Raw genomic sequence first — 16118 nt, forward strand, 5'->3', positions numbered from 1 at the left:
GGTCCACACTCAGCCTGAAATCTGCTTAAGACTCACTTCCCCTCAACCCCCTCCCCCTAAGATAAATCTTTTTTTTTTTTTTAAAGTGATATTTGTGGTTTGGGGAGTATTTTGATCCATTTAAATGAATATAGTAGTATCTATTTCAGTAATTGGGACGACTTACTTAATCTCGTTCTAGGTGAAACAAACCCTCAAAGGAAATGCATTCCAAATCCTCAAAGCATACTTCAAAGTATTCAGCAGTTTATCAACCTTTAGAATGACCAGTGGCTCATGTCTGTCTGTCCCCAGGAAACAAGCTTCCTCAAAGGATAGGCCTTCCCTAGTATCTGTTTCAGTTTCTCTCCTGGGTTGGACTGTCTTAGACTTCCTGCCCTGTACTTTTTATGAACCATTGTCAATTCATGTAGGAGATGCCCTAAAATGCCTTTGAAAACCCTTTGGCAGATGTACTAGAGAAATATCTTCCTGTGAGTATAGCGACATTTATAAAATGACACAAAATTAGATAAACTTCCCAAAATGTTTGTTTTGTTTTGTTTTGCTTTTAAGTAAGTGTCCTGGAATTCTGTGGTATGTATTTCTCTGGAATAAATCAGGTTTGGGCTGATGATTGTTTTTGTCAAGAATTTGTCAATTTTGAAACATCTCTAGGCTCCCATTTGGGATTGGCTTATGGCGGCCGTGTTGTTGGCAGTGTAAGCAATGCCATTTCCCGGCAGATGGCCTGGGAAGACACAGGCGGCAAAGAACATACCAGTTCCTTTCTGCCCAGAAGTTTCATAGCCAATTTTCTGCTTCCCTGTTGGCCCATTGTAGGTGTCTTTGCAACTCCAAGAGCATGATTTCAGGGGTCACGGAAAGGGGCAATTTGAAAGGCTTCTTTTGTCTTGTGCCATCATTTTTAGTATTTGTTCTTAAAAATGATGCTCAGAATAGTTAGTCTTATAAATGCCGTCATTGCTCAGACCATTTTTGGCACTTCATCTTTTAGGGTGGGCCTAAAGCAGAGTCACAACTCTTATGAGCAAACTAATCTTATTATTATATAAATACACATGTTTGGGGTAAAACCCCAAATTGATCACCTTATTCACCAGATTTGGAATCAGAGCATCCCAACGGTAGGTGGAATGGTAGAAATCATTCAGTTCAACCCCCTTAGTTCCTGATGAGAAAGTCGATGGCCAGAAAAGTTAATTGACTTGCCAAAGGGTGCATAACGAGTTAGCAAATAGTTTATACAAGAAATCAACTCTAAGTATCCCTTGGCTGTTGATTAAAAATCAAATTTAGTTTTAACATTAAAAAATTGATTTTTTTATTTAGTTTTAACACATAGTTGCCACCATTAAAGATATTAAAGAAGTCTAAAGAATAGACTCCCCCAGAAGCCATGCAGAAGTGTTTCTGAGTGGTGACACGATTGTCATAAGTGCATCTTTTAAAAACCCTATATTATCATAGTAAATATATCTCCATTTGTAAGTTCCATTGTATTTGGAAAAGCCAATTAGACTATAGTTATATCTTTTATATAAGTTTCTTAAATTAGCAACAGAATAAAACCCTATCCGAGTTCTTTTTTTTTTTTTTTTTTTTCCTATCCGAGTTCTTAAACATTCCTTGTTTTTCTCATTTCTCAAGGAGAACATCTCGAGGATGCTACAGAGAGCTCCAGACAGTATCTGCTGGGCTGAGGCAAGCTTGTCCTTGTGCTGTGCAGTCCAGTGAAATAGCCACTACCCGCATGTGGTTATTTAAATTTAAGTTTTAGTTAATTAGTAAAATTTAAAATTCAGGACCTCAAGTACTCAGTAGCCACAGCGGGCTAATAGCTACCATATAAGATACCATAAATGAAAACATTTCCATCAACACAGAAAATTTTATCGGTTAGTGCTGGTCTAGAATTCTTACAGCCAGTATACATATTTTAATATTTTAATCTCTTACATTACCTCTGGAGAAGTTAGAAAGTGGTGACAAGTTCTGGAAGTTTATTTTTTTTGTTTTTTGGGGTTTTGTGGTATTTTTAAAGATTTTATTTATTCATGAGACATACAGAGAGAAAGGCAGAGACATAGGCAGGGAGAGAAGCAGGCTCCCTGCAAGGAGCTGGACGCAGGACTTGACCCAGGACCCTGGGATCATGTCCTGAGCAGAAGGCAGATGCTCAACCACTGAGCCACCCAGGTGCCCCTGGAAAAGTTTTTTAAATGTTTATTTGTTCTCTAAATGTTTCTAGCTATTCTGCATAGTTTAACTTTAAAAAGGAGAAAATATTTATTTTCATCCATTTTTAGAGCCTGATTATGTGAGTGGAATTCATATCAATTGTCATGTCCTGGTTGCTAAAATTTTCTTAAAGTATGCTAAAATTGTGGCCAAAACTCCGTTAATCTTGCCAAAGCTATTGGCAGACATCTCTCTATGATGTTGTAACATTTGAAATTAGTCTGGACATAGACAAGGCAAGTCATGTTGAATTCATTCTTTTTTTTTTTAAGATTTTATTTACTTATTTGTGAGAGACACAGAATCAGAGATCCAGGCAGAGGGAGAAGCAGGCTTCCTGAAGGGAGCCAGATGCGGGACTCGATCCCGAGACCCCAGGATCACAACCTGAGCTGAAGGCAGACGCTCAACCACTGAGCCACCCAGACGTCCCTGAATTCATTCTTAATAGTCATTTCATTTGTAAAGATTCTAAATTACTTGCCCACCTTCATTAATTCAGCATCCAGAATGAAAGGGCAGGTGCAAACAGGGAATGCATCGGCTCTAAAGACTGACCTGGCATCAGGCTTCGGGGCCATCTGCAAGCCTCCCTCCTCCACCCTAAGCAATTAGAGAGCAGTGACCAGTCCTCCATGGCTTTTGCAGGCCCCATGGTACTTCGCATGATGTCCTGCCAGTACATCTCCTAGAAGTCTTATTAGACAAATAAATGGATTTTTTATCTGATCTGCCCTGGAAATCATTACATTTGACAGCAGGCTCATAGGATTCATGAAGTGGGACTCCTTCAAGTTCTTTTTATTGTGGAGTGATATCTACTGAACTAACTTAGTAGGACTGGAATTCTCGGGTGATTATCAGTCATTTTGATGAATCTGTGCTGAATGAAATTAGGGACCAATGAGCCACAGGCTCTCACGGAGGAGGGCTAAAACGCAGCTTCTTCTGTTTGCCGCTGCAGAAACAGTAAATCTGGTTTTAAAATAAAGATGAATTAGGAAAGCCTACAAAACACCATAATAAAATTAGAGAGGGTTGGGAAAATAAATGAGGGGTTTTTCATGTCTGTGTGTAGGCCACTGAAGCACACATAGATACATTTCCTGTTTTTCTTTTCCATGTATTTTATACAAAGTATTTCTCAGAAGACTGGGATTTCTTTAAAAATTAATTTTCTTTGCAAACGTGTATCTGCCATTACTCGGCTGGAACAGCTGGGCAGTGATCCTTTTCAACCATCCAGAGCGTCAGTCTCCAGTGAGATCCACTTTCCCTGCGTCTGGTGGGTGTTGTGCCTTGTGTAAATGCCCGAGGCATGTCCTGCCCCAGGAGAATTCTGAAACTGTAACTCAGTCCAGTTTCTTTTTTTTTTTTTTTTTAAGGAATTTTTTTTAATTAAATGTTTCCTTCCCAACAAAATGGATATTAAATATGATGAGGTTTTTTTTTTTTTTTTTTTTTTTTGCAAGACACTGACAGCAACCGTTGTGTCCTGTAGGCCTGAGGTTATAAGATACCTTAAAGATTTGGGGGACAAGAATTCTTCCTGCCCTAGAGTTTCTGGTGTTGGTCATGAGATAGTGATAATGTCTCAATTCTTCATTTGTAGATCACGATCCACAGAGACAGTGGCAAAGACGTGAGTTCCCCCAAACACGGGAAGGAGGACCCGGACAACATGCCCCACGTGGGCGGCAATACTTGGGCTGGTGGAACAGGTTGGTAGCCCTGGCATTCTCCTGGGTCGAGCTCCCTGAGGCCCCGCAGGTCCATATAAACTGCACACCACCCCTGAGAAGGCTCAGGGACCCTCTGTCGTCTCTGCGACGCCCGTGAGTCAGGTGGACTGTGCCTTTCACCCTGTGTCCCAGCATGACATCACACGTGGAAAAACCCTGGCACTGGGAGTCCCACAGACTCTGCTGTCCTGAGCCCCGAGACCATTCTGAACCCCCAACCTTGCTACATCAGTAAGAGGGGAAAATATTAACTACCTTACAAGGTGGTGATGAGGATTAAACAAAATCATGATCATGAAGTGCTGAGCCCAGGACCTGGTCTGAAGAATGCATTCGTTATAAATGTTAATCCCTTCTTTTAAATTCCGTGCCCTTGGCATGCTGCCTGCAATCTATAGTAGATTCCTTGTTGACCAGCTGACTTGGAAGAGGAGTGGGCCTTGCCTTCCACATCTCAGAAGTGAGTATGTGGAGGATGCAGGATTTTGAGATAAGAGAGTTGGTTGCAGTTGGAACCGGTGGCTGTGGTCTATTCCTTCCTCTTGGCTGCCTGACGGGAGCATTGTTCCCATGCCTGCTGTCTTCCTCCTTCCTCGGCGACAGCTGAAGCAGACACATCTGCTGGGCTGCAGGAATAGGGCCAGACGGTGTGCGCACTGTCCGATCTTATCTTGGCCAGGAGCAGTGCTGGCACAAGCTCCGTACTTCGCCTTCCCTTAGAATGGTGTGTGCCTCTTGGCCTTGACAGGCTCGGGAGGAAATGGCTTTCTATGCTGAGACAATGTGCTATCACATAGGCCTGGAGACTTCTTGCCTGTTCTGTTTATTCATCAAGCATCAGCTTTAAAGAAAGGGTATTTTTAGAAATATCCTTTGATCTTGAAATTAGTGTCAAGCCAGCAAGATTAATCCATATGGAATGCATTGTGGAGCGAGGTGGCCAGATGCAGGTCTTTCCCAGCAGTGGGCTTACTCTGGAGCAGAGGTTCTCCCTTTTTATTCAGTTTGACTCTACTAGTTCACCTCTGTCCAGACTGAAGGCCCTGCTTTTGTTTCCCTTAGCCTTTATTTTTCCATCTATTGGATCTTTTTGGCTTCAGATTCTCTGTATGTCTGTCTGTCATTCTCCCTCAGAATTCTCCACGTGGAACTTAGCACTCACCCAAGTCACTTGATCCCTCTTTCATCATCAGAGCACCTCCCTTGCTTATTTTCCCATATCTTTGAAGCTGAAATAGGATGTCTAGGATTAGCTTCAAGATTATGCCTTGAAGTCTAGAACCTCTGACCAGCATTTTCTTTTTTTTTTTATATAATAAATTTATTTTTTATTGGTGTTCAATTTGCCAACATACAGAATAACACCCAGTGCTCATCCCGTCAAGTGCCCCCCTCAGTGCCCGTCACCCATTCACCCCCACCCCCTGCCCTCCTCCACTTCCACCACCCCTAGTTCGTTTCCCAGAGTTAGGAGTCTTTATGTTCTGTCTCCTTCTCTGATATTTCCTACCCATTTCTTCTCCCTTCCCTTCTATTCCCTTTCACTATTTCTGACCAGCATTTTCATTTAAATAGTATAAATTAAGGGCTCTCAGAAGTAGACGGCACGAAGAGCTCCCCACTCATGCCCTCTCCACCCCAGTGCAACTTGCCCCACAGGCTCCTGGGACCCATGCTGAGCACCGTTCATACCACCTTCTGAACAGTTGTGGGTGTTTTTCCTCTACACTAAAACTGACATCATCTCGGCTCCCAGGAAGCCTTAAGTGCTAAACCATGACCCCTATGTACCCCACCCCCCAATGCCTGAGAGGAACTTCCTTTAGGAAGGGAACCATCCATAGAAACAGCTTTTTTGCCTCCGTCGCTCACTCATTTTCCAGTTACTGGGCCCCTCTGCCTACAGGCTGTCCCTGAGTGAGAGCCAGCAATCACACACATCTAAGAAGCAATTTTCCACCACTGATTTCTAAATAAAAATGAAATCAGAGGTACTCCAATCAAAGGATAAACAGACTATTATTAATAGGCTCTTCTCCTGGTATTTCCCCAGAGGAAATGACCTACCTGGACTTTGGTAAGGGAAGCAGTGCGTGCTGAGTTCCTACCTTTAGTTTATTACACCAGTTATGGCTCCAAAGGAGAAAAGATAAATGTGACATAATTTAACTGAAGCCTAAAAGCTTTCAAAATTTCCACTTTATTAAACTTAGAAATGACCTCATTCTATGTGACTGGAAGTTGTCTGAATAATAATAGTAAGAGCAGCCGCTTATAATGTAGTTCTTACTTTGCACCAGTTACCGTTCTAAGCACTTTAGCCTCGTGACAATGCCAAGAAGTAAATAATATTAGCGACTCCGTTTTACAGAACAGGAGACTGAGACACCATGAAGTTAAGGAACCTCCTTCAAAGACACACAACCTAGCGCACGGACACAGGATTCAAATTCAGGCAGTCCAGTTTAACTATACAACCCTCTGCTACGTAACACTAGTCTCTGATACAATATGATACGATATCCCCCCCCACCCCCCGCCAATATTGAATTCTCGTCTAAGTGCCCAAGTTACGTGTGAATGAACAAAAGAAACTGATTGCTAGTATTTTAATCATTATAAAAGAGGTAATAAGCTGGTAGCTCAGAGGCCCAGGCTAACCAACATATGTATTTGGGGGGTCAGCAGCACAGTGTTTTATAATAATTTGAATCTGAATCTATTGAGACAAGGCAGGCTTTCTCTAGCTAGCCAAAGTCCTTGCCACCTCTTACAGTTTTATCTACCTGGACTTCCAGACGTTTAATTTATATTTACAACATAAACAGTTTAGACAAAGGTACACTTACAAGCATGCAGACTTGGGCTTATATTAGGAAAACTGTTCTGAAGCTGACAGTCCCTAAGGCTGACTGTATCTCTATCCTAGCTGTCTCTCTTACTTTAGGGAAAAATAAGGTAACATGTGAGGGACAAGGAGTGTTGCTCATTTAATTAACAAACACATAACAAGTTATCTGTGGTGTTCAAGCCACTCTTATAGGTGCAAAGGTATACAAATGTGTAAGATATAATCCCACCCACTAATTAGTGAGACCAGAAAAAAACAAATATTAAAAAATAATAAATAGTGGCCAGGAGCACTCCCTGTCAGGTGAGGAGGTGCCCTGGAATTTGGACTGACCCTTGAACTATGGGATAAGCCCTGGCTGGATAGAGAAGAGAAAGGACACCCTAGACAGGGGGATCCCCTTTGTTTCCAGAGGGAGGTCATCTGAATATTGAATTACTAATTAGGTGCAGTTAACATGCTTCACGGGACTGCTTTTGAGCCGAGATCTGACTTTTTTGTCTTGTTGAATGTGGAGTCCCTGTCAATGGGTGAAGGGAGGCCTTGAAATCCAGGCCAACGAGCATGTGGCTTTTTTAGACTCACCACTGGATTTTTGTGGCTTCCTTCCAGGAGGAAGAGACACCGCAGGGCTAGGTGGCAAAGGAGGTCCCTACCGGCTGGACGCAGGCCATACCGTGTACCAGGTGTCCGAGGCTGAGAAGGACGCAGTTCCCGAGGAGGTCAAGAGAGCCGCCAGAGAGATGGGCCAGAAAGCATTTCAGCAGCGGTGAGTGGGCCACTGCCCGGGCAGGTTGGCTCTGTGTCCGGTGGCCGAGCCTGAGTTGCCCCCCAGCCCTCACATTCTCCACCTCCCGCAGCACAGAGACCCCTACCGCCCACCTCCCCAGCACAGACAGCCAAGCGAACACAATGCCTTGTCCTTTTTGCTTGATGTATTAAATGCATCGATCCCATATGGCTGAGTAGAAAAGGGAGCTAAGCCCATTAGAAAGGAAAACCAAAGATAACAGCTCTTAGGAGAAATTAAAGTTCAAGACCCTCCATCCATATCCCTTCTTAGTCTCCAAAGGGAATTTAGAAAAGTCTCCGTGATGTTCTCTTCCTGCCCTCAGGAATCTCGTGGATGTATGTGGGGACAGGACTCGTGAACACGCACACTCACACTCACACTCACACGCTCACACACTCAAGTGCTGCAGTCACGTGGTATGGGAGCTGTGCCCCCTGCCCCATGCAGTCAAGCCTAAGGTAGGTGAGGTGGGGCCTGAGCTGAGCCAGGATTTGGATCTGCCAGGAGGGGAAACCTAAATGAGCAGAGGCCCCAGAGCAGGATGAGCGTAGTGTCTGTGGCGGAGAGAGCCAGCTGGCCTCCCCAGGATAAAGGGTTCCAGCTGGGGTGGTGGGGAGCGAGGTTGAATGTGGAGTCCCTGTCAGTGGGTGAAGGGAGGCCTTGAAATCCAGGCCAACAAGCCTGTGGCTTTTAGACGATCCAGAACCAATCTGGGCCACTTGGATTGGAACCATCTAAAGAATAAGAATCCACATGATGCTTTCACTAGACATCCACATGTGTTCCGTAGCCAAAAGCAAAAAATACCAAAAGATGGGCAATACCTCCTTCAGGATTGAGGGAATCGGTGGTGCTTTGGGAGGCAGATTTACACCGTCATGCCCAATAGAAGGGGCTGGGTGCCGTTGGAAAAAAGCATGCTCCAGTGTATGTGAGTTATGAAGTTCCTCCCACGTAGAACATCTGGTATTACGTTACACACTGTGCTTACACATCCTGCAAATAAACAGCACAGAACAATAGGGACAAAAATACGGGCCCCTCCTGCCCCACCCTCAGGAAAGCCTGTAGGACCCTCGTGTACCCAGCAGGTAAATAAGGCAAGAGTGTCACTCCCAGCCTTTCTGCTGACTTCCCTGGAGACCTGAAACTATTTATTTATGCTCACTGTGCCCACAATTTTTCTTCTGGAGATGGGTGACTTTCCTCTCTCCTTCTCTGAGAGGGGACAGATAACTGTTAGAAATGAAAGCAATTTAAATTTCTCAAAAAAAGGTGGAAGGAATGCTATATGAAAGAACTTGTTAGGATTCAAATACTGTTCTACATTTCATATAAACAATAAAACATCCATTTAGGAAAAGAACCAGAACATTAGATATGCATCATTCTCCCCTCCCCGACTAACGAGCTCCTGTTGTTGCCATGCTCAGAGGGGTCTCAATTTTGGCACAAGGAGACAAATAGAGAGAGTGCTTTGATACACATAGCACATGGGGAGGCAGAAAGACCTTTCAGTGGTGCTTGGGCACAAGTCTACAACCCCTTTTGTGATTTCCATGGTAGGGATAAGGAACCTGGTTCTATTAACCCCCAGCCTGCAGGGAAAAGATGTCAAGGAGCATTTATAAGGCAACTAAATTTAGTGGCAGTGGGAAAGGAAAGGGAAAACATGGGGAAGGGAGTAAGAAAAGCATACACCTCTGCTAATCACTGCAGAGAAGAATCTAGTCCAAGTAAAAGAGAAGACCATATGGTGATTGAAAGACAGGAGGTGAGCAAGAGTATGAGAAAAGAGAGGAAGAAATAAAAACACGTGGAAATCCTGAGAAGTTCAGGGCATAGCAAAACAGAGAGCAAGGTGGGTGCTTTCTACTTTCCTGTAGTAATTACTCCTCTTTGGTGAGTGTCCAACTTAGTACTGCTAAAGGCTCTCCCTTAACGTTATGTATTATGAAACTTTTCAAACATAAATAAAAGGAGAGAGACCCAGAGAGAGAACCCGATGGACCTGCTCTCCCAACTTCAAGAAGAAAAATCTGGCTCCACTCCCAGTCCCCACCCCTGGATTGTTTTGAAGCTAATCCAAGATGTCCTGTCTTTTCATTGTAAATATTTCAGAGTAAACCTCTGAAAGGTAAGACCCCCTAAAAAAATAAAAACACACACTACGACTATCATGTCTTTAAAAAGTAATCGTTCTTCACTATCATCAAATAGTCTGTTTTAAATCTATTTTGCAACTCTCGGTACATGTAGAATGAGGTCATTTATGCTTTTTAAGCTTTATCATGGCCTATACCTTTTCTCCATGCTTCTTCTCACTCTTTCCCCCTATTATGTTATTTGTATTAAGAGTTGATTGCTTCTCCACTTTTAGTCCCTTGAGGGCAGGGCATTTTGTTCTCTACTGTAGCCCCAGTACCTCAAATTCAGTGCACTCATTCCACACCGGTGGGATGAATAATGCACACATGAATAGCAACGCTTTATTCACAGATTGGCTAATACTTAATTCAGAAACTGGCTAAAACCAGACTGGGTCAGGGGATGGGTGAAATGAGTGATGGGCATGAAGGAGAGCACTCGTCATGATGACTAATATAACACTGTATATTAACTAACTGGAATTAAAATAAAAACTTAAGGGACACCCTAGGTTGCTCAGCAGTTGAGCATCTGCCTTCGGCTCAGGGCTTGATCCCAGAGTCCCAGGATCGAGTCCCACGTCAGGCTCCCTGCATGGAGCCTGCTTCTCCCTCTGCCTGTGTCTCTGCCTCTCTCTCTGTGTCTCTCATGAATAAATAAGTAAAATCTTTAAAATAAATAAATAAATAAAAACTTTAAAAAAAAAGAAAAGAAACTGGCTAAAACCAGACTGACAGCCACACCCAGCCATCCGCCTGGAGGTCCCCCATATTGCCTTACGGAGCCTAACGCTACTGATAGGCTCTTGTCATCATCAAAATGGCCTCTAGTTAGCATTCACTTGTATCTGGATTCCAGTTTGATGCCTCTTTCTGTACATCAAGAATTGATGATACCGTACAACTGAAACTAATATTTATGCTGTATATTAATTAACTGGGATTTAAATTAAAACTTTGATAGATTGATTCGGGAGGACTAACAGAGGTAGACAATGTAAGACATGGAGAAAGCGGGGCAGAAACATTAAACCAACAAACTATGAATGAAATCGATGGTGAGGTACTTTTCCATGCCTAAAAGAGCATTTAAGGTGGGCACCAGCTGTGGACGTTGTACCTACAACCATTTGTAAAACTAATCAGCCTTACACAGTAGATCTCAGCTTATGTTTGTTTTCCTCATAACTGATCCAAAATTATAGTATTTAAGGCTGACCTATAAGAAAAGTAAAATGAGAACCAAAATTCCCAGACTCTTACGTAACAATAAATATACCCTTTAAAAATATACCGTGCCAACAAAATGCAGTTAGTCCACATAGATTACTAGGATGTGAAGCAGCTGTGCCCTGCAGTTTTGATCAGGGTTAAAGCAGCAAAAAGACATATTTCCAGCTAGTTTTGCGGGCTTGAGAGTATTAACACCGGGAAGCTTATCTGATCCAGAGGCTAAAATTTCCTATTTTCTTTCCCCATTCCCTGCTTCGGTCTTCATCTTTCAGAATTTATCAGCTTTGCACACCTTGTAGGTGATCTTTCTGAAAGCTGACACAACCTGGAATATGATTTCCAGATTTCTTCATAATTACAACAGTATGTAGTGTGTTTTTGGGTGCAACATGATCGTGCCTGAGGTAGCCCTATAACTGGAGCTGATTCTCATCTGACTACAAAGACCAGTCTGCCCAAGGTGACTTGCCAACTGCCTGACTCCTTTCTTGACATGTGTGTGTATGTGTGTGTATTTTTCCCCCTGCTAAGGACAAGCTGTATTTTTTTTCTAACCTCCCTTTGGAAAAGTACTAATCTCCCTTCTTTGGGAAAGAGCATATTAGCTTCCTATGAATGAAGGGGGGAAGTAGCATATCCTGCAATGTTCCTGGTGCCCAGCTTCTGTCAGCCTTGACACTTGAGACATAACTTAATCTAATGAAAATTTATAGAGAGGTTTAAGAGATTGCCAAAACCAAACATAAGAGGTATTGTTAGGAGGTCAAGTCCCGTACACGTATTCCTAGCTGTTCTTCAGAACAGAGTAAATTAGATTTAGAAGGGCCCCTTGGCATGTCACCTTGGGAAACACCATTCAGCTATTATTTACCTTTTGATAGTCAGTGTTTTCAAAGTGCTACCTAACAGCATTTATTGAGTGCTACCAAGTGCCAGGCATTGTGCTAGATACTAGAAATTCACAGAAAAAAATAAGGCTATTTCTTCTCCCAGAGGAATAGAAGAGAAACTATCCATGTGGTAAATGTATTTTTCATGAAATTTTTGGTTTAATTATACATACACACACACACATATGCATATGTATTCATTTTTGTGTACTCGATCTCAATGTAAAGCATACTTCCTTCTGTGGAAAATAAAATTTGAAAACATTATGAAACAAGGAAACAGACTTCTCTAGTAAAAGCTGTAACGTGCAGAGGTTTCACAGTAGGTATCTGTAGGAAAGGCATGAATGGGAATGATCAGTTTTACTGGAGGGATCGAGCAGGATTTCATTGGAAATCCTTCCAGTGGGATCTTGAAAGCTGAGTTGGTGTTAGCTAACCCTTCCAGGTGTTAGGGCAGGAACTGCAGATCTCTGCCCATGGCCGTAGAGACCTATGGTTATGTGTTTCTAACAGGCCTCCAGCACTCAGCCCTGTGATGGCTGGATTCTCCTTAGCACTTGGCCTGACTTGGAGGAATAGAGACCGTTCATTCACATTCACCATTTGGGGTTTCTGTTCCACTCAAGATGATAAATCTATATTTGAGATAAGAGTTTCAGCTATGGACCTGGGATCCATACTCCCATACTCCCAACACTGCACGCATGCATACACGTACATGCACATGTGCACAGCAGTTTAGAAGCCCATGCTATCTCTGGGCTTTGTATATATGTGTTCATTATTGCCTGTCCTAGGATTGGCACCATTACATTTATCAAAACTTACAGAAACATGATCAAATGTAGTGTATTATGGATACAACCCTGTAAAACCCAAGAGAGCCTCACTTTGGGAAGGTGAATGAACCTTCCTCTTAGGATTAGTTTAAGATGCCTGAGTCTTACTTTTATTTCAGTCACTCATTTCACTTCATTTTGAGCACCTGTGAAGTGCTAGGCACCATGCTAGGCGCCATACACCTAACCATGAGGGAGACTCAATCCTTCTCCTAAAGGAGTCTAGTTGGAGAGACCAGGTGTAGCATGGGTAATAAATATTCTGAGATCGAGAAGCACAAAGTGCTGTGAGAACACAGAAGACAGACCTGGGATCAGTCCAGGCTTCCTGGAGGCAGTCCTCATGGATTTGAGTCCTGGAGAGTAAGTGGGAGTTCTAGGCAGAGGGACAGAGAAAGGAAGTTCCTAGTGAAGGACAAGCCCAGCAGGAGCTCGGAGTGGTGGGTGTGTGGTGTGTCAGGGAACTGCAAGTGCACTAGTGGGGCTGCAGTTGGAAGCCAATGAGGAAGAGCGACAAAAAAGGAGCACTGCGCGTGCGATCCCTGGGTGGCTCAGCGGTTTAGCACCTGCCTTCGGCCCAGGGCGTGATCCTGGAGTCCCAGGATCGAGTTCCAAATTGGGCTCCCTGCATGGAGCCTGCTTCTCCCTCTGCCTCTCTATCTCTCATGAATAAATAAAATTAAAAAAAAAAAAAAAAAGGAGCACTGTGCCAGCAGGATGGAACTTCAAAGCCACAGTAATATCAAAACACAATTATCTCATTAAAAATACACAGCAGTTCCAGAAAACTCTTATATTCTACCTAACGACACATTCAATTACATTCCTGGGGCCTGGACTGTTATCTTGGTCAACCCAATATCTGTCCTTGGTCTCTAAAAGCAACCCACAGACTCTCTTCTAGGAACTTGCCACATGAACTGACCAGCTGCCAACACCATGACACGTCTGTGGGCTATGGCAATGGTTTGCTAAAGAGCTGACTCATTGGCTCATGGGAGCCAGTTGCGCACATTTCTTTCCAAGTCAGTGCTCCGTGATCTTCCTGTTAGTAGCTTGGAATTGATCACCGTGGGACTATTGACCCCACAGAAGTCAGCAAATACTACAAATCAGGGCTTTTTGTTGGTTTGGTTTGGTTTGGTTTGGTTTGGTTGGTTTGTTCGGTTTGTTCTGGAAGGCTACTTGTTCACCATTTACCAGCCCACTGCTGGACATTTTCTTCCTTCGAAACTCCTAGCTGGAAACATTACTTCTTGCCTATTCTCCTCCAAGGCAACCTCAATTACCTAAGACATTGCTACAGTTCTAGCAGCAGATGAATGGAAGTAAAAGACCACATCTACATTATTTCAGCTGTTATCTTTTTTTTACCCCTTCTGGTTTCAGGTTAAAGGAGATCCAGATGAGTGAATATGATGCCACAACATACGAAAGGTTCTCAGGGGCTGTTCGACGGCAGGTGCACTCCCTCCGAGTCATCCTGGATAATTTACAGGTAATCCTCCAACAATGAACTAAGAAAATAATCTGGGCCCAAAGCTGGACCCACCCCAAAACTATTGGAGAAAGTTATCCAAACCCTAATCAGCCGGTCAAAAAATATTCATGCCGAAATGTTTGTGCAAAACTCTGGATCACTCCATGGCCTTCTTAGGTGAGTTCTCCAAGGAAAAATATTTGACCACACCTGTCCAATCAAGGAAGCAATAATTTGACCAGCAACCCTAGAAGACACTAGATGTCCTGATTCCCCCTCATTTGAGATCTGTGAGTATCCCACCTTAACTAGAAATTCACAGATAGAATTGTCTTCCTACAAATCATTTTATTGTTACAGACTCTGGAGACGGAGGAACATTTTGGATCATCCAGGCTGTGCATTCTCTGTGTCTCCTGGCATCTCCTCCTGTGCTCTCCCAACCCCTACTTTGCCTGCCTTTTTTTAGTTTTTAACTGCGGTTGTCTCAGAACCAGTTAATATTGCTCTTGTCCCTTAGAATACTGATTAAGATGCTTCAGTATTTCCCAAGCAAAGACCTCTTATTTGGAGAATTTGCTTTGGAAAAAATCCATATGCAAATTGTGTGAAAAGGTAACATGGAATGATTGGATTTTTTCCAGTAAAGACACTCAATTACCAGTGCTTATCACCCTGGGTATTGAGGGCACCTTCTGGGTGGGCTGTGATCTCCAGGGTAAGGCAAAAGATGAAAAAGAACCAAAGTGGGTGGTTCACAGGATGTGAGGGGCGATGAGCGGCAGTGCTTATTGCTAAGACTGAAGAATGAATGCTTTAGTGAGTTGCCCATTTCTTAAGTTTGTGATACACACCAGACATTAGGGATGGAAAAACAAAATGCAGCCCCTGCCCTCAAAAGAAGGAACCCAAAGACAAATAGGCTAATGATTTCTTACATTCTGTAGAGAAGTATGTGCACGATGCTACGGAATGTACAAGAAGGTCTTCATGGAAAATATAACACTTGAGTTCACACTTGAAAGATGCTGAGGATTTTTCAGATGGTTGAGGAGTCAGGGCGCTCCAGACACAGAACACGGGATGTACAAGTGCAGGTTATTGGGTGTGGCTGGAAAAAGCATGTGTGTGGTAGAGGACAGTGGCAAAGAAGAAGGCTGTCAAAGTCACAGAGGCCTTGGGGCACCTGGGTGGCTTAGTCAGTTGAGCGTCTGGCTCTTTGTTTCAGATCAGGTCATGATCTCAGGGTCGTGGGATCAAGCCCCATATGGGGCTCCATGCTCAGCAGAGAGTCTGCTGGAGACTCTCTCTCTTCACCCCTACTCTCTGCCTCTTCTCTCTCTCTCTCCCAAATGAAAAGATAAAGCTTTAAAAAAAAAAAATTACAACCTGGCCCTGGATTCCACGTTTCCATGCAGACAGCATTGGGTTTTACCCTGGTTACAAATGGGCCATTAGATTATTCACAGTACCAGAGAGGAATTCGAGAATACATTTTTAATTGAAGGAATGAGAATCCTCATCTGATCTTGATTGGTATTCATTGGGCACCAGTCTCTAGTGACTTCTACAAACATCACCACATTTAATCCTCACATCAGCTCTTTAAGATAAATGATACTATGTTCACCAGATCAGCCAAAGGAAGAATAGGTTGACCCATTACTGTGACTTCTTCAAGTAGGACACCAGTTAAGCCTGGGTTCGAGTTAGTTACCATTAAGGAGTGATTTCTACTAAAATCCACAGTAATGAGACCAGTATCAGAAACAGTGTCAGGTTTTGCATTCTGCACTCCAAGAGAGATGTGGGGAAAAAAAAAAAAAAAACTGGAAAGACAAGCAACGAATACAATTAAATGGATGAAAAACAAGAAATTGGCACATATAAAAAAAAAAA

At 43.1% G+C, this 16118-nt stretch overlaps 1 protein-coding gene across 4 annotated transcripts in view; it reads left to right on the top strand.

The window, feature by feature from the left end:
- VWA8 (von Willebrand factor A domain containing 8) overlaps positions 1–16118 on the top strand; it is a 340735-nt gene that overhangs the window by 290717 nt on the left and 33900 nt on the right. For all 4 annotated transcript variants that reach the window (XM_072760629.1, XM_072760627.1, XM_072760630.1 and 1 more), the window contains 3 exons: positions 3854–3962; positions 7447–7603; positions 14129–14237. In XM_072760629.1, the coding sequence (XP_072616730.1) occupies positions 3854–3962; positions 7447–7603; positions 14129–14237 (375 nt within the window). The remainder of the gene's footprint in view (positions 1–3853; positions 3963–7446; positions 7604–14128; positions 14238–16118) is intronic.

This window comes from Vulpes vulpes, chromosome 6, assembly GCF_048418805.1.
Source record: "Vulpes vulpes isolate BD-2025 chromosome 6, VulVul3, whole genome shotgun sequence".
NCBI lineage: Eukaryota > Metazoa > Chordata > Mammalia > Carnivora > Canidae > Vulpes > Vulpes vulpes.